A 19184-nucleotide genomic window follows, 5' to 3' on the forward strand; every position below is an offset into this window, starting at 1 on the left:
CTCTAGATGTAGTTTAACACTCGGTTTTGATGGCTGTCAGAGCCGAAAAAGATACCTCAAAATCATGTAGATGAAATCCGAAACACAGCATAGTTAGCTCTACTTACTAAATCAGGAGGCTTGTTTTTCAATTTCTCCCATAGGTTAAGTTCCGTGAAATTTTGAAAACACTGAATTGAGTATTATGTGACACTAAAACTCTGTGAAAAAGTTGCAATCTTTTACAGTTAGGTTTGGTGTTTTTGGGAGATGCAAGAAGAAACAGGAGGCCGGATCATGGAGAGCCCTAGAGGCCGCTGCAATGACTCAGGCTTTCCTCTGTGTGACATGGGACCATTTCAAGGTTTTATGCAGAGAAGCGATAAAATCTGACTGAAGTGTGAAAAATGACTTTGCAGTGCAAGAGTAGAGGTAAAGATACTCGTTAGGGGGCTTGTGAAGAAGGCCAGGCAAAAGCTGACAGTGGCTTAGTCACTGGTGATAGCAGTCGAGGTGGTCAGAATCTGGATATTTTTTAAAGATCGATTTCCCTATACATTGGACAGAGGGAGAGAGAAGTAATTGTTAAAAGTTTTAGCTTCAGGGTGCCTGGGTGGCTCAGTCGGTTAAGCAACTGCCTTCAGCTCAGGTCATGATCCTGGAGTCCGGGGATCAAGTCCCGCATCAGGCTCCCTGCTTGGCAGGGAGTCTGCTTCTCCCTCTGACCCTCCCCCCTCTCGTGCTCTCTCTCTCTCAAATAAATAAATAAAATCTTAAAAAAAAAAAAAGTTTTAGCTTCGATATCATTCTGCTGGGCAGGGTTCTCTGATCCATGAGGACTTGATCAGGTCCCATCCCGTGTGCCTCTGTAGCACCCTGTCCCACTTCTCTCTCAGCACTCTCACGTGTGGCAATTTCTGGCTTTTCCCTTCTCCTTCTTAGGCTCTAATCCTTGGCAGTGTAGGGATCATGTCTATCTTATTTTTAGTATATACTTAGTATGTAAATGTTGAATAAGTACTTGTTAATGAGTGAATAGAATAAGTAAAATCTTTACAACAGAACTCAGTAATACTGTTGGCAATGAAGATACTGTGAAATTCTTTCTTGGTGTAAGACTGTCCAATATCTTCTTATTTTTCTAGAGTGGTACATCACCAATTCTATAAAATAGTTCATCATCACTCATATTTTATTAAGAATTATTGTAGTTAAATAGTAGTATCTTCCTTAGCAAATGGTAGTAGTTCTTAAAAGACTTTATCAAAGCATCTAATATTTTTCACAGCCTAATGCATGAAAAAGTCTTAAGAACCTAAGGTATATATGAGAATTGCTATGACTTATTTTATTTTATGTGTCATCTTTGCGCAGAGGCCATGCTAATCTTCTCTGTATCAGTCCAATTTTAGTATATGTGCTGCTGAAGCAAGCATTGACTGATTTTATTTTATATGTGAGATTGGCAGATTGTATACTATTAGACACTAATAGGTTGAGTGTAAAAATAAAACAATTACAGCTTCAGGGATAGGAGCTGGGAACATTCCTGTCTTGACTGTTGATAATGCAGTTCAAATCTCTATAGAACAGATCTACTGACAGTCCTTTGTTAAGTTTTTGCTTAGTTTTGTACAGTATATACATATTCTGAGAAAAGTTCGTGAAACAGAGCTTTAAAAGCCTAAAGCAAAAGAGTAGCACAGCTTTTCATGATTCAAAACCTGGTAATGAAGCCATTAATTAATTTAGCTCTTTACATACTCTTTGTGCTTGCTATGTATGAGCCTAAAAAAAAAAAAAACTAATACCTTATCACTAAAATAATTTTTGTTAGAAACTTTGATGCAAAGAAGATAAGTATCTAAAAGGAGCAGAAAGAACCCTCATGAGACACTGGGTGTCATATATTCTGTGTAAAAAAATCCTTCTGCATTATCTGCTTAGAAGTGAATTACACGTGTACTTAGCCAATGCTGTCTATTTCTTAAGTTTCTCAGGGTGGTTTTACCATGAGTTTACTGCCTCGAAGGACTGGTTTTCAGCTGTCTAGGTACAGACTTCAGATTTGCCAAAATACTAGGCATAGATCTTTCTCTCAAAAGAAGACTTGTAGTAACTCACGTTCACAAGACTGTCTATAAAAACTTCCCTATACTGTAAACAAATCACAATCAGAAAGCTGCCTAATAAGGAGAGGGTCTGAGCAAATGGTGTTAGATTACATAAATGTTTACTGGCATTTCTTCATTCAGGAAACAAAATTTTCTTGAACATCTGCTATGTGCCAGCTTTATTCTGAGTTATTGAGAATACAGTGGTGAACGAAACAGATGAGGTCCTTTCTCTCTTGGAGCTTATACTTTAGTGAGGGAGACAGGCAATCAACATGGATTTTTGTTTTTTTATTGATGCGTCTCTTAGATGCATCTTAGATGCCACTTAGAGCACTGCCTCATACACATTAGGTGTCTGATGATATTTAATGAACAAATAATGCAATATAAACTATTAAAATAGTTTCAGATAATGATATGGGGTAGGAAGAAAATATAATGGGGTCATGATATGATAGAGTCGGATTAGCAGGAGAGAGGGTAGCCTACCTAGATTGGTTGGTGTGTAATAGGTTAAATTACTATTTGGCAACTATTAACCCATTCTTTTTCCCCACGTCCATGGAGGATTAGTTTTCTACTCCACTGATGTTGAATTTGACCATGCAACATGCTTGGCCTCATGGTGGGTGCAATGTACTTCTCTGCCTTTTGAACTTGGGCTTGGCTGTATGACTTGGTTTGGCCCACAAGATGTCAGAGGTGACACAGTCAGAAGCTCCCAGTGGTCCTGTATTTGGGATTTTCCTCTTGCACTTGTGCCACTGATGCAAGAAGAACATGCCCTGGATAGCCCATCATAGATACCCTCTGAGTTTTGGAAACTTTGTTCAAGTGGTTTAATTTCTTCCACTAAATTCAAGAACTTTGATGCTTGAATGTCTGTGCTATTTCATTAATCTGTTGACTACTAATGTCACGTTCTTAAATATAAAAGAAATACGAGTGAACAAATTGCATTTTGGTGGGAGAGTTGAAAGGAGGGGAATTTTACTAACTATGAAAGTACACAATAAAAAAAGGTAGATGTAAAACTTTTTTTTTAAACAGGATTTTTTAGTAATTTAACCACTAAAATCAACTAAGAGCAGAAGGAGAGCATGTTTGTTTAGTCCAGTGGCTAAGCTCCACCCCAGACAAGATATTTTCATTTTCAACACATGATACATAAGAAAAGGAAAATGTGAACCACAGGAATGGAATAAATATTGAGGACAAAAGCAAAGTGTTGAATATATTATAGTCACACTAGATCTTAAATGAATAAGCACTCTAAACTATAAAGGAAAAACTAAGCAACAAAGTTATTTTATATGCCAAATGTCCCCACAGATGAATAAAAAGCAGACATTAAAATTCTTGTAAAATGGCAAAGAAATTATGATTAATATGTTCCTGGTACAAGGTAATGATCACATTATACATGTAAAAAAAGTGAAAATATGAAAAATCTTCGTGACAAGAATAGTGGAATCATTTAATGAATTGATCCAATGTACACTGAATGTTGGATACAGGATTTATCCTAAAATACTGTACTTCAACTCAAATGTTCAGAAAATTATCTACATTGGAAAACATTATCTGGAAAAGACTCAGATGGATTGGAGGGATCTAACTTTGAAACTTACTAGCATAATAACGTTCTGACTGGCAGCCAAGCTTTTGAGCAGCCATAATCTTCTATAGCCCAGAATCTCAAAGAAAGATAGAAGTAAAAAGGACCAGTGAAAATAGACACAACAAAACCTATGTACTTATTACATAGTTAAGGATTAAAGACTCTTCTTTTTCAGACACACATAGAATATATGTGACTTAATTTGATAAAAAGTACTTCGCTGTCTAGTTTCTTATTATTTCTTCAATTTTACACTTAAAGTTGAAAAAAATAGCAGAGGTCATGGATAACAGGTTCGATAGCAAGAAAATGGAGAGGATGTAGAAGAAAGAGATCCACTGATAAGAGTGTGATGTATATACCAAGAACAAAGATGTTTCCAAGGACACAAGAGACAACTGAAATTTAATCTAGGTGAATTCAGTAAAAAGACAAGTTAATCAAGTTCTTTCTACTTTAGGAATCTTTGTGGCCATCACTCTATGAAAACAAGTACTAAAACTTGTTATGTAAGCGTGTCCCCAAATTACCAAAGGTAAAATTGTTGATTAACTCAAGAACAATCACTTAATCACTAAAACCTAAAAAAAAAAAAAAAATCTATTTATATATACCCTCTAAAGCTATCTATTTTTAGCATAAGTACATGGAACGAAAACCTTATCTATCCAAAATACTGCATAGCCTCTGAACAGTGTCACATCATTTGGGCCTAACCGTAGAAACCTCAGATTATTTGAGGAAGTATGAAATTGTGGTGGCCAAGTGGCAAACTTTCTACAAGACGTCTGATGAACCTGGCAATTGCTGAAGTCCTGTTTTAGTAAGAATGAAACCCATGTAGTTTGACTTCAAAGGATCAGATTTAGAATTAGCCATGAGACTAAAAGCTGGAAAAATATTTCTACTGTAACCATAGCAACTTGGAAAAAATTTCCAAAATATGTAGTGGCCACTTGTAATGTTCCCTGATTTTTGATACCCTTCCTGTGTTTGATGAATTTCTAGCCTTATGAGGTATGACTCCCCTAGGTAAAACCCAGAAAACATAGTTATCTATCTTGCTTTATTCCCAGGGCTCTGCTAATCAGAGTCAACTGTGATGGACTTTGATTTAGCAGAATGAGAGGAAGAAAGCGCTGTATAGCATCCATTTTGCTCATAAGGATGAGACACATTCAACTGTTGGCTACTGCAATGGTTGCATTAAGCAACGGGCTCTTAGAGGGCTTGATGGGAATGTTGCAGCAAAAGGGGACTTATCTTTAAGCAAGTTTTGTGGTACAGTTTTGGTATTGTTTCTAGAAGCTTGACCTTGACCCTGGTTCTCTAGCTCTCAACAATTTGGTCAACTACTCAATTTCCTTTTAATAATTTTTTTACTGCTTAACTGCCCAGAGACAGCTTCTGCTGCTTAAGAGGAAAACCCTGGTTGATACTAAATGGCTATTAAGAAGTCGCTGAAGGCAATTTAGCCTCAGGAAAATCAGGAAGATCTATGGCTAGTTCTGGCTCTCTAAGGGCTGATGGCTCTAAAATTCCAGCTGTTTCTGAAAGAAAAAAAAAAAAAGTCAAGTCTGGCAGCCTGCAGTTAGCAAAGTAACAAATTATTAACTTGAAGTGAAGTGAATATAGTCACTTGAAATGAAGTGACCAATGAAGGCAAGACTTCTGAAGATCCAGTGGCTACTAACATGGAACAACAATATAAAGAGTAATGAAGAAGACAAGATTCTTGACTGGCTTTTAATTCCACAGCACAGCTTTTAAAAAGATAACGAAATGTTTACAATTCCAAATTCTCGGTTCAAGGCAAAAATCACAGCCAAGAGCTATTCCCTAATGTTCCCGGGGAGGGAAAAGGCAGCATCAGTGAACAACACTGTCTACCTTTTACAAACCAGGAGTGCTCCTGGGTATCACTGCTTTCAGTGTAGATAGTGGGATGCTGAGGTGGCCGACCTCAGGCAGAAACACTTAGATGCAAGAGGCAGGAGGAGGAGGTTACTGTTCTTACTAGGAGAGTTAAGTTTAATCAGAATGCTCTGGCCTGCACTGACCATTGGCTTTGACTACTGGATCAAATGATCCATATACCAGATAGGCATCCAAAAAAATTCCAACTTAATAAAATTATAAGATATCTAGGTTTAATAAAGAGAGGCCTGACTTGAACCACTAAAACAAAAATTTGTAACATCTTTTCCAATTTCTAGTCCTAAGACACTTTGCAGACCCAGAGCTCTTTGAGTGAAGGCGAGAGTGCAAGTTCCTGAAGACATGTATCGTAATGACATCACAGGTGTAAACTGTAAACTCTCAGCTTGGCCTCTTCCATCAAGGTAACTGCACTGGAGAAAGGGATATACCAGGTCTTTTGGGTACTGCTGTAGAATAGCTCTGCACTAACTCTAAAAGACGGGGGACCCAGAATACCACTGTGGGCTAGTGGTCACAAAGGACGATTGTGGGAATCAAATGATGAGTGGATGGAATTCTAACCTGAATCTGCCTCACATTCAGTCCAGGAGGACATTAAACACAGAGAGTATATAGCTGGCATTGGAGAAGGAGAGTAGATTACCAGAGGCTTAATCAGATAGTGGTTTCATATGCAGTTGCTCTTGCAGATGTGCATTCGTTGCTAGCGCTCGGCACCAGGTATACTCAGACTATTCATCTGCACATGACTTTTTCCTTCTTCCCCAATAGAGAGAATACCTGTAAGAGCTGTTTTCATAGAGCAATAAATCATTTCCTCTTAGGGTTATACAAATTACTTGGCTCTGAACCACAGTATATTTCACAAAGACCATTACTGTCTCACCAAAACATAGGACAACTACAATGGTGGTGACATTACATCTCCAGGACCTGGAAAGCAGGAAGTAATAAGTATTCAAGATCCTTTGTACAGATATGTACAACATAGCTCTAAGTCCAATATGAGTGTAGTAAGGTGGGAGATACATCATTATGAGAATATAAGAGCTACATCACAGTGAAGTTTCTGAGGGCCCCGCGATCTTGAGCATATCAGGTTAACCTCTACAAAGTTAGATAACTAACTATACCTTATGCCTCCTGCCACTAAGAAAGAGGCACAGTGGTATGTGGGTCTTTTTGAAAATAATATATATCCCACTGGGAATCTTGCTTTGACCTATTTAGGAAGTGACCTGAGAGCCTCCAGCTGTTGAGTGAGCGCAAAAGGACAAAGGAGGCTTCCTAGTTGCCCCAGGCTCCAGAGCATCTACCTGGTCTTCATGACCAGCAGAGCCAGTGGATTTAGAGACGTTAGTACTCTATCACAGTGATAGATGGAACCCGTGGCAAGTTCAGATCAAGGAGTCCTAGCGGAGATCTCTAAGGTTCTGGAGCAAAGTCATCAGGCAGGAAACTTGTCCCTTTGAGAGGGAGCATTTAGTTCATTACCAAGTGCTACTGGAGTCTGTGTATCAGGCTGCGGAAACAATAAATGTGACCTGATCTGCCCTAAATGAACTTGGTTTAGCTGATTCACTGAACTAATAAATCAGGCAGGCTCAGTAGTAAACCATATTAAGTGGCTGTGACATACATGGGATGAGACTTGAGAAAGAAACAGCAGAAGTTATGTGATCAGATCATTCACCCTCTCAGCTGCACTTGCCGTGTGGTAGTTTGCTACAAGAGACTTTAGGCCATTCCCATTATGAACACATCTTGTTTTTATAAGGGATAGCTGAAGTATTTTGTTATTATTTTACTTGATATTATTGTTAATATGGTTAAGTATGGAAGAACAGTGTATTCTAAAGGTTAGGTTTAAGTACTGACAAAGGGTATAAATTGATGTTGAATAGCCAAGCAATGTAGGATAGTATACGTCTGCCGTATTTTCTTGTTTTGGCGTTTTGTGAAAACCCTTAACATATCAGGAGATATTCTGTATTTATAAGTTTGGTCACTGCGAGGTAGAATGCCCAAAGAATATTTTCTTAGCTTCTTTTCGTACCCAGTATATAGGCATGTGATCAAAGGTCTACCAATCAGGCTTGCCCCCATGAGATTTCAAGAAAAAATGAACAATCTGATGAATGAAACTCCATTTGGGACCTTCTTAACTGGTGAGGATAGAGGCAGAGACTTTGGCTTTTGGGGGCCAACATCTAGAGGTTGTGAGAGGTGGTGTAAGTGGGAAAGGGAAAGCAATGAGTTGGGAGGGGGAGCATTTGGTGGGCAAGCAGCAGCAATGGGATTTCCTCATTAGGTCAGTTCTATGTCATGGTTTTGGGCTTTGCTTTTGGAAGCTGAGTTTCAAAGCCTGTTTCTCCCATCCCAATAACCTCTTAATAAATAAACTCCTCTTCTGTTAATTGGTCAGAATCAACCTCTGTTGCAAAAAATTAGGAATTCAATCTGAATTAAAAAAATATATAGTTTTCAAATAGACCAACAACCTGTCAAATATTTATAGGATCTTAATTAGGTTAAACTTAAATTCTCTGCTAAAGGGATGCAATGATAAAAATTAGTTCTTAGAGGGTAAATTCATGACAATGTTGCAGTTTTATGTATAAAACTAAGGATTATGGAATCTCAGCTGAACCAATCAATGATGAGGGGAATGAATGAAAAACTACTAGAAAAAGAACAAAGGATAATAAATATCTTTAAAAAGAGAAATAATAAGAGATATACACTGGTACATCAATCCCACAGAAAGAAAAATAAAATTGTATCTTGCCTATCCATTTAATATTCCTATTTTAAAAAAATAAGAAAAATTGTCTGACAATTTAGTCAAAGACTAAGTCAGACATATGATTCACCCATAATCTAATGGATTTCATTCAAAAATAATGTGATTATAATAAATGATGTATCTGTTTCCTCTCTGTTACAGACTTGAGTTCACATGTATTAAATAATTGGCCTTCCTTTAAAGAGTGAGCACAAAGCTTCCAAAGCAAGACAGGAGCACAGAGAGGTCATGTCAGTGCATATGAATCAGCAATGAACAGAATGTCAAGGAGGTTTTCTCTGTTTTCATATGAGAAGAAAAATACCGCATCTCTTAGAAAATGATTTTTTCATGCTATTTCCAAGGCACTATTAGTTACAAACCAAATTGTTATTTTTGCTATTTTTTCAAAGGAAAGAACTGATGGCTGAGGAGATGCATATGATGGAAAACAACTATATAATAAATCAAGTAGTTTAAATGTAACAACTATCAAGTGTCATTTAGTAATAATACCATCTCCTTTGTACTGAAAGAGATTTTGATAAAGAAAGGAAATAAGAAAGCAGTCATTTTAGAAGTTTCAGTTAAAAAGTAGCACATAAAAAATAACTCATCTCTTAACAATTTATACATTTCAAAAATAAGTCAAAGAATGGGAAGCAACAGATATTCATAAATATGTAGGATAATACAAAGAACATTAACCTATTATGGAGTAAGCCCACACAATCCTATAGACATAATTTCTATAGTTCAATTGTTTGAAGTACACAGAGAAAGTGATTATATTTGTAAATGTTTCATAAGAAGATCTTGTAGATATTAGTGCAAAGCCTGAGTTGTTTGTTATTGTTCAATCCTTGTATCTTTCTTGTAAAAGACAGTAATTTCTTCTCTCTACTTAGCAAGATTGAATTAAGAATTGAGAGCCACCAAGAAGTGTCAGAGAAGTAAATACTAGGATTATACTGCTTTAGCTCCATGCTGAAATAGAATAAAATGAAGTTAAAAAAAATATTATCCACGCCAACATAACTTCAAAATTCAACAAAATTGGCTTTCAAACAGATTATGTTGGGATCATGCTCAGTTTTCTTAATTTGCTACATAAAAAACTTGTTTGCAATAATGACTTGTATATTTGGATCTATTTTAAAGGACTGAAATAACTCTGACATGTAACTTTTGTTTCATTTTTAAAGGATTGAAATAACTATGACATGTTACTTTTGTTTCATTTTTTTTAATTCTTAGAGGAAGTATAATTTTAAGGGAGTTTGGCGTTAGCCTGTATGTGAGTAGAAATGTGTACTAATTCCAAGAATATACCCATAAGGACTTTAATGAGAACTAAAAAGAATAGGCTACGGGTTTTAAATACAGTGTTAACTGGACAAAGATAGAGATAATACTACCTAGAACAGTAAAGTTAGACTGGTTTTAAAAAAAGCAAGACAAAGTTATTGTTACCTTATCGCTGCTATTATATAAACTGGTGGTGGTTTTAACTTCATAGCCCAATTCATGCGGCGCATTTTAGAGAAACCTCATTTTAAGACTTTGTCAATCTTTTACCACCACCTAATATTTCCTAATAAAATTAGGAAAACATCAGGCCTGTTTTTTATATAAATCAAAACCTTAAAACCCTGTGGGAATGAAATAATATTTAAAATAATCTAAACCAATAGCCTTTGCTAGGGAACTCAAAAGTTCACAATAGGTGAAATATCTACTTAAAAATAACTTATAAATTGTATGCAATACATAATTGCAAGCAATTTCCCAAGTGAGGTGTGTGACTGCACACTCTCCATGCTTTTCTGTTTTTCTTCCTAATTTGTCTGGATGGAGCTGATTTCTCTAATTTATCTAGATGGAGCCTGTACAAGTAGAAAGGTTTATTAAAACCCTGCTAATGGGGCGCCTGGGTGGCTCAGTTGGTTAAGCAACTGCCTTCGGCTCAGGTCATGATCCTGGAGTCCCGGGATCGAGTCCCGCATCAGGCTCCCTGCTCGGCAGGGAGTCTGCTTCTCCCTCTGACCCTCCCCCCTCTCATGTGCTCTCTCTCTCTCATTCTCTCTCTCTCAAATAAATAAATAAATTAAAAAAAAAAAAAAGCCTGCTAATGGAGAAACTGACAATCCTAGAAAGTCGTCTGAAAAATAACGTGTAAAGCAAATTATCTAACCAGACTTAAGGAGTTACTGGAGAATCTCCCTACATGGTTTACAGTCAGACAGAATCAAGTTAAAATCTTGACTTTCTTTTCTACTGATCTTGGCAGTTATCAAATATCACTGACTCTCAATTTTCCTTGTCTGTAAAGTGCAGATATTATTTTAGGGTTGTTTTGAGGATTATGTGAAACAGTGTAAATAAAGCAGCCATCATGGCATCCTGGACAAACTCAGTGCTCAATAAATGGTTGTTGTTTTGTATTGTTTTCTGATATAGAACATTTCACTTCAACAACCTAGATTCCACTTAAGTTGACCATTTCTAGGTATTCCTTTAACACTAAGATCATAGTGAGATCATGTTTTCTGGGTTTCTATATTATTGAATTTCCATAGTAACTTTTTCTTCAGTTGAACAACCTCAGATCTTTCAAACTCTTCTCCTAGGTTATATCCTCAATAGCTCACTCTAAGAACTCTGATTTCCATGAAAATACCAATAGCACTGGCTATTTCCAAATCTCTATGTCTTTCTATGTATTTGTTATTGTACCATTTGAAATGGATGAAATTTTATAAATTTGGAAGGTAAATTTTTTATGGGTTAACTTGAAATACAGGTAGTATGGAGTAGGCTAAATTCCCTTTGGCATCAAAAAACGAGGTATGAATGAAAGGACAATAAGTACATGTGAGGGTATATTCATTTTAATATGCCTTGGTCAGATAAAAGCATTTTCTTATATGAGACCCAAATCAAAAGTTCTAAGGGCAGATGCTTTTTGCATAGGCAATATACAGCCTGCCCCAGAATGAGTATGATAAGTTAATTAGGCTAATCAATTAGAATGAAAATGAGGCAGAAGGCTGGGAAATGCCAGAAAGTGTCATTTTCCATGTTAATGCATAAATAAGATATAAAAGAACTAAGATATTAGATAACTGTCTTGAAATCATGTTTAATTCAAGTAACTGTAGAACTGATCACAGAGTTCATTTTGGCCAAATACTACCTTTTAATAATCAGTTTGAGATGCAAATACTCAAGAATATGTAGCAAAACTGGATTAAAAGAGTCCTTTTAAAATTAAGAAATTCTGACAATGCCTTGAACACAAAAACTTTGAAATGAAGATAATTGCTCCTTAGTCTTCTCTAAAGATCTAAATTAAAAGGATCCTCTAAAGTGAAGATTATTTTCCTGGAGGTGATTTAGAAAACACAGGCCGTAATTCTGGTTCTTCAGAGGAAAAAAAAATAATCTTTTATTACATTTGGACAAGATTTTATTTTTTAGGAATCACTGCTTGGCTGTGAGTAGTTGTTGCTTGCTGAATGTTATTCACACTTCCTCCCTCATAGCAAGCTCATGTGTAACAGTCTTAACTTGTGGGATGGGCTGGAACACTCCATTCTAATCCAAGGGCCATAGGTCATTATAAACCACAAATTCTTCCTCCCTAGGGAAGTATTAAGGGATGTGGTCTTTCCTATCTCATTTTTCTGTAATCTCCTTTAGTCTAAAATATGGTTTATGCCACTAATCACCAGATTTAATATATTATAATAATACCTTACCTGGCAATTAATATCAAGAGAAAAATCTTCCCCAGATTGGCACCTATGGAATTTCAACTGTCTAGTTACAATGAGGCATAACAAAAGAATAAATATTTTAAATGCCTGACAGGAAGGAATTTTCCCTATAAGATGATTTTGATGGTCTAGAACAGGAGTTGATAAGCCTCTCTCTATAAAGGGTCAGATGGTAAATATTTTACATTAGACGGTCCTGATAGAATCTCAAACTGCCCTGCTATTGCAGCATGAAACCAGCTAAAAAATGGTACATAAATGAATGGGTATGGCTGCGTGTTTCAATAAAACTTTACTTACAAAAACAAGTAGCAAACCAGATTTGACCCACAGGTTACAGTTTGCAACCTCTTATGTAGAATTTATAATGATTCAAGAGAGTTTGGACCAAAATTTAAATTTTAATGAAATACAGTTATGGCCTTTCCAATGCAAATCACTATACTTGAAGACACCTAGCTGACTCTCAAATTAAATATATCTTAAAATCTTTTCAGGTTTTCCTATTTACTTTTTCTTTGGATTGTACAAATTACAGTGAAGATTTCTAAATTTATTTAAAAAATTAGACAATTTCAGGGGCACCTGGGTGCTCAGTTGGTTAAGCATCCGACTTGATTTCAGCTCAGGTCGTGATCTCAGGGTGGTGAGATGAAGCCCCACACGGGGCTCCATGCGTAGCAGGGAGCATGCTTGAGATTCTCTCACTCCCTCTGCCCCGCCCTGTGCACATGCACGTGCTGGCTCTTTCAAATAAATAAATAAATCTTTAAAAAAAACCAGACAATTTTTATCAACTATTGGAAAATTTGTAAGAGTTGAGGCTACAAAACAGCAGCTTTTCAATTCTATGCTAATTGTGAATTCAATATAATAATTTTTTCTGGGCTTAAGAAGATAGAGTTTACAGAGGATTAAAAAAAAAACCCTTTTCCTTAGAATACTTAAAAGAAAGTCATTTATCACTGGAACAGATCCATTATTATTTTGAATTATTTTTCTGGCTGGTCGTTTAAAAAGCTCTCCTTGTTTGGTATTTTGATTCTATACTAATTCTTGGTTACTACTATGACTTGGACTAACAATATAAGTACTATGTATCCAACTTAGTAAATAATTTAGTATGCAATTTCAGTGTAAATTATAATTCACTTAATTAGTACATGTATAGGTAGCCCCTCTGGTTCTATCGAAGATGTTTAGACTAGATGAATAGTATTTATAAAATTTGATATCTCTATTGATTTAAGGAAAACTGGTAAATGGCATTTAAAAGTAAAACATTTTCTCAGTATAATTCTAATTTTTGTATAATTTTAATTCTAATTCTTTGTATAATTGTAATACTTAAAAGGATTGGATAACTGATTAAAAACTTGTTGACTGCAGACACATGGAAAAAGCAACGTTACCACTATGGTGATACGTGATTCTACTGCATCTTACACTGTAGGACAAGCTATAAGTTATTTGAAAAGTTAAGCATTTGGGTTTTTCATTCTGTGTTTCCCTATCTTTTAAAAGTAAAAGACTAAAGGAAAAGATGTAGGGAAAAGAGTCTTCATTTCAGCCTTTTAGTGAATTTGGTAAGGGTAAGATGATGTCAAAGGAAAAACTGTTTAAGACAAAAGACATTGAAGACAGGAACTAACACAACATTAGACTTCTTCCTTCAAAGATTTCTGAAAACTTCAAAAGGGGAAGATTACTTCACAGACTGGAATGTAAGCCCAGTTGGAACTAAGGTCTATAGGGCTTTTGAGGTGTCTAATGCTAAAAATCTCAAGTTGACTCTCTAGTTAAAAAAGGCTGGAGAGGAGAAAGGAAAATTTTTGTTCTGGAAAAGTGTTCTTCTCTGATGCAAATAGAAATCCATCTTACAAAGGAAGAAGTAGAGATGAGTTGCCCTAATTTAGTCTTTTGGAAAGAGACAAGAACATTATGAATTTGCTAAAAAACTTTTGTTTCTTCTAACTATGACTTTATAAGCTATGAGATATCTTATTTTTTGTGAAAAATTTCCAAGCCCAAAGATATTCACACAAATTAAATTGAAATACTGAAACCCAGTTTTGGAAAGAAGAAGAGTATAGAGAATCTAAATTTTTAAAAAGTTATATAAAAAAGAGGTCCAGTAATTAGTTGGTGCTCCATTTCAGATATTTTATCCATTTTCTTTTTTTATAGCTTTTCTGTTTGAAGAGATGGAAACATTCAAATATTAAAAGTATTCCACAATGGGCTATAAAAATAACTCCCAAATCCCCAAGTGGAAGTAATAAACTTCCTACTAGTGTACTGATTAAATCAGTTCTAATCTTCTGTGAATCTAGTAACAAGAGTGGAATAAACTTTTAGAATCACACTGTAAGCTTCAGAAGAAAGAGAAGGCCAAATATTAATCTGAAAAGCACATTTTTCATTAGCAAAAAAAAAATAATAATGCTAGTAGGAGTTTCTGGGTTTTTTTCCTAATAATGCAGTGAAAATGATAAAAACCATAGCACATATTATTGAGTCCTTACTTCAGCTGTTCTATTTTATTATATGTTTATTATTAGTGACAATTCTGTAAGGTAGGTATTACATTTATTTCCCTTACCATATACAGGAACAAGCATAAAGAAGTGGAAATTTGGTGCAAATAGAATCAAATGTCCTGATTTTGTTGTTGTTATTTAATGAATGTTTCTACATGTGAGAACTGATTTACCTAATACAAATGAATACTAATTCTTTAATAGGATTTGTAAGAATACACAGATTCAATTGGCAGAGTGCATTGTCAATCCTCTTCAAGGATTAATTTGCTCACATAGGGACCGGATAACTCCTAGAAGAGCATTTCTTGCTCTCATCTTAAACATTTCTTATGGCAGCCACATGACTCCTTTTGATGGGAAAGTAACAGAATTTTGAATTTTTCTAAGAAAAATCTTCCATTTTGATTAAAAAAATACTAAGCTAAAATAATGTCATGAGATCGCTTCTCAGCCTTTTGGCTAAGATCAAGTGTAAAATAATGTCACGAGTGTGTTTGCTTTTTTCTATAATCTCTTGTTCAGATTTAGAGCTCAAGTGAAGACTGGTCACATATTATTAAGAAAACCTGAAAGAAAAAGATACACCCACAAGACATCCTGAATTTACTTGAAGTTTATGTTCTTTCACTACTGCAATTGCTGTGCATATGTGGAAAGCATCTATAGTTCCTTTGTTGCATGACTACTTTTAAATCAGACTACTGAAAATAAGCATTTTGGGGATACACATGGGAAATAGCACTTTTCTGAGAATATATCACTTCCTAAAAAGTCAACTGACTATTTTTGGCTCAGAGTTTTCTCTTCAGAAGGTTAGGCACCTATCAGGAATTTATTTGGGTGAAACTGCTTTTAAAAACACCTGGATGCACAAAATTTAATCCCACACAAAATGTTTGCATGCACAAAATTTTAATCCTACACAAAATGCTTCTATGAATGGATAATTCACCTGGAAAGTTTAACTAGCAATTTCTACTCTGCTGACAAATTCTCCTTTGTTGAAACCTAATGGTAGCTATTGAGGGAGGAGAATTTTCTTTTTCTCATACCAAATTTGACTTCAAATTAAGAGTGTGGAATTAAGGTGGTGTCATGTGCTTTTACTGTACTCCTAGCCTTCTACTTAACTGCCAACTGAAGGGTAATCCTACATTTTGTATTTATTTTGCCATTTGACCACCAATTAAGTTTAGATATCATGTGTCAAATTTCCTCATACACACACTGTTTTATGCTTTATTTATATTTTTATTATATATTACATAACACATATGGTTAAATGCTACATGTTTATATTACATATATATATCTAATATTATATACTATATAATCCCCAAGTATATTACTTCTATAATATATAACATGTTATACGAAACATAAAAAAAGATAAACCATTGTGTATAAGAAAATTTATTATATAACTTCTTATGTACTATATTAGAATATGTTTATTACAGAGATTACATTAAACATCTTATGTGTTTCTTATCTTTCTTACTTAAGGCTAAAGATCTGTTGCAAAGACTACAAATTAAGTCTGACCCATTATTTTCAGCCACTGCTCAAACTCACACCTTAATAAGACCACACTGCACTGAAGTGACATTTATTTTGTAAAGCTTCAGTATGTATTCTGAATTTTTTGAAGCATATTCTGAATTATGTTTCTGAAATGGAACTATGACAGAAGAACCTTAACTTGCTAACTGTATTGAAGTCTACTAGAACCACAATGGTGTTAACAGTCAGAAGGCCTAAAGGGTGTATGCAAATTTCAACAGCTAGTGTAAGAAATTAACAAATTTATGGCAAAAAACCTAAAAATCTAAAACTGTCTACTTTCTTCATGAGATAATTAAGTTGGAAATGCTATAGGTCATTTCTAGGAGTCTAGCAAGAAGTTATTCAGTGCTGCTTTTTGTTGACAGATGGAATTTATGTTTAAAGATAGAACTATCAGAATATATAGTTATAACAGAAAAAGAATCTTGGAGATTCTTAAATTAGATGACAAAGGACATTTTAAATATTTTAAAATGTCATATTATTGTAGGAAAGCCAATGTTTCAGTTTATGGAAGCACAAAGTAAAACCCTTCAGGGGATACTTACTCTTTTCTGTTCTTTTACATACTCTATCAATTCATCTCTTGTTCTCTTCACTGCCTCTTCCACAGCCTTTTCACTTCGCTTTTGCTCTTCTATTATTGCTGCCTTAACAGTTTCCTGTTTGTGGGAGGAAGAAAAAAAGTCAGGGAGGTATGCACTATGACATGTTTGTGTCCATTTCATATAAACTAAAACTGCTCTGCAATGGGTCGAGCTCATTCCGCTCAAAGTGTATCTTTAAACAGGAATAAGAATTTACAAAATCTTTTAGGATGTTAGAGATTCCACAGAATTCATTTTTCTAAACCGAGTGAAAGGGAAAAGAAATGGAATAAGTCATTTATTGCAGGGAGCGCCTGACAGACTCCAATGGCTTCCTTACCAACCTTTCATTTGATGTTTACATGATTGATTGCCTTCCTGTACTTTGCACTATCCACATAAGACTTCCAACTTGTGTTTATTCTTCCAAGAACACCCTAATGCTCTAGCTGTTTTATTCACATTTAATTTTCCCATCATACAGTAATCAAGTGTGGTCTGGGTGAAGATTTATAGCTAGTTTGGTCCTTCTGCCAGGTTAAGATGTTGAGAGCTGGACACCATGAATAAGAGGTAAAAATTCCACCCTGTGTGCTAATATTTGAAATGAGGAATCTGGGGAGAAAAGTGGTACTTCCTATTTTACTGAAATTATAATCAAGTACCTTGGAGATTTCAGAATTTCAGATAAGGAGTAAAAAGGCTAAAATTCTGAAAAACAAGTATAATACTTTTCAGAAAGTACATTTTCTGCTAAAATAGCATATCATGGATTGGATGAATGCCACAAAATAAACTTCTTTAACTTGTACTTACCTATATAGGTAGCATCCTTCTTTTACAGGTGATCAGTTAGAAAATGCCTTGAAATTTTGTGGGAGTATTTGCTTCACTTTGTTAGTCTTAAGGACTCTTCACTTTGTAGTGTATGCTTGTTTTTGTTTGGTTTTTCCCAATTAATTTTAGATATGTGTATATAACCCAGGAAATATGAAATAATATTAAGAATTTCCTGTTGTGAATATATTTACTGCAGAAAATTTGAAAATACAGAAAATTATGAGCACAAAATAATACACACATGTCTCCACACTTGGGTATAAAGAAGGTGGGGCTCAAACTGTACATACTATTTTCTAACTGGCATTTTACACTTAAAATATATTTTGAGTACTTAACCCATTATATATTCCTTCATAATATGATTTACATTCCATTGCAGGGATATGCAAGAATTTATTTGATCAATCCTTATTCATGTGTATTATGGTTGTTTTTAATAAAATAAAGCAGTGATGAACATCCATATATGTATTTTTGTGGTGCATGTTAGATATTTCTGTAAGATGAATTCAAGAAGTAGAATCATTTTGGTCAGAGAATATAATTTTTGAGTTCTCTTATAGTTTCTGACCTTTTGTACAAATTTTTTTTTTCAATAAGCAGTCCATGGAAATGGCTGTTTTCTTACATCCTTGATTACATTTTAGTTTTCCTTCTTTGAGGGAGAATGACATCAAATTTTATTCTGTATTTTAAAAAGATTATTATGTGATATTCAGCATGTTTCTAGAAGTATTAGCAGCATACATATCATCTTTTATCATCTGCCTGATCCTATCTCCTCTTTCCACTTCAATACTGGTATGCTCATAATATTTTGGATTCCTTTTGTAAAATAGAAAATGAAGTCACAAATCTACAAATCCCTAGAATGGTGGTAACTTTGAAAATGGTTACCATTTTATCTTTAATCACTGAATACATTAAGATCTAGTTCCACTGATAAAATAATAGAGTACTAAGTTGTTTCCTTAATTATTTGGAAAGACTAAAGTTGAAAACCTATGATAAATGTTCAAAGACAAAAATAAGAACAAATAAAATTATTTAAAATAAAATCATATACTATTACAATTCTTACTGGTATCACACTAATTTGAAATTTGAAAATTTTCGTATTTTGGAAAGGCAAAAAATATTGCTAAGCCCCCTGAAACACAACACATTGATAGTTCTATAGTAGACAGTATGAACATTCACACTATGTGGGTAAATTAAAAGTACAAAAAGCTCCACGTCAGTTCAGGCAGGTTTTGCCAACAGTTGAGTTATAAAATCCTTAGCTTTCAGGGCTTTTGGAATTTTAGAACTGCAGATAAGAACTGTAGACCTGGATTATTTGAATGTAAAAGACAAATCTATGTCACATTAAATATCAACCAGAATTTCTAAGTAGCAAGGGTTGTATCAGTGAATGTGACCA

The 19184-nt window shown here is 34.8% G+C and overlaps 1 protein-coding gene and 1 non-coding gene across 11 annotated transcripts in view; both read right to left on the minus strand.

Moving 5' to 3' along the window:
* Positions 1–19184, minus strand: part of CCDC91 (coiled-coil domain containing 91) — a 347484-nt gene that overhangs the window by 67029 nt on the left and 261271 nt on the right. For all 10 annotated transcript variants that reach the window (XM_064591467.1, XM_045873693.3, XM_064591466.1 and 7 more), the window contains one exon: positions 16880–16993. In XM_064591467.1, the coding sequence (XP_064447537.1) occupies positions 16880–16993 (114 nt within the window). The remainder of the gene's footprint in view (positions 1–16879; positions 16994–19184) is intronic.
* LOC123845080 (U6 spliceosomal RNA) lies at positions 1308–1411 on the minus strand. The gene has a single exon (XR_006790925.1). It is a non-coding gene; the product is annotated as a U6 spliceosomal RNA (small nuclear RNA).

The sequence above is a fragment of the Mirounga angustirostris genome, unplaced genomic scaffold, assembly GCF_029215605.1.
Source record: "Mirounga angustirostris isolate CCGP_5_RB_7025 unplaced genomic scaffold, mMirAng1.0.hap1 SCAF_5, whole genome shotgun sequence".
NCBI classification, from domain to species: Eukaryota; Metazoa; Chordata; class Mammalia; order Carnivora; family Phocidae; genus Mirounga; species Mirounga angustirostris.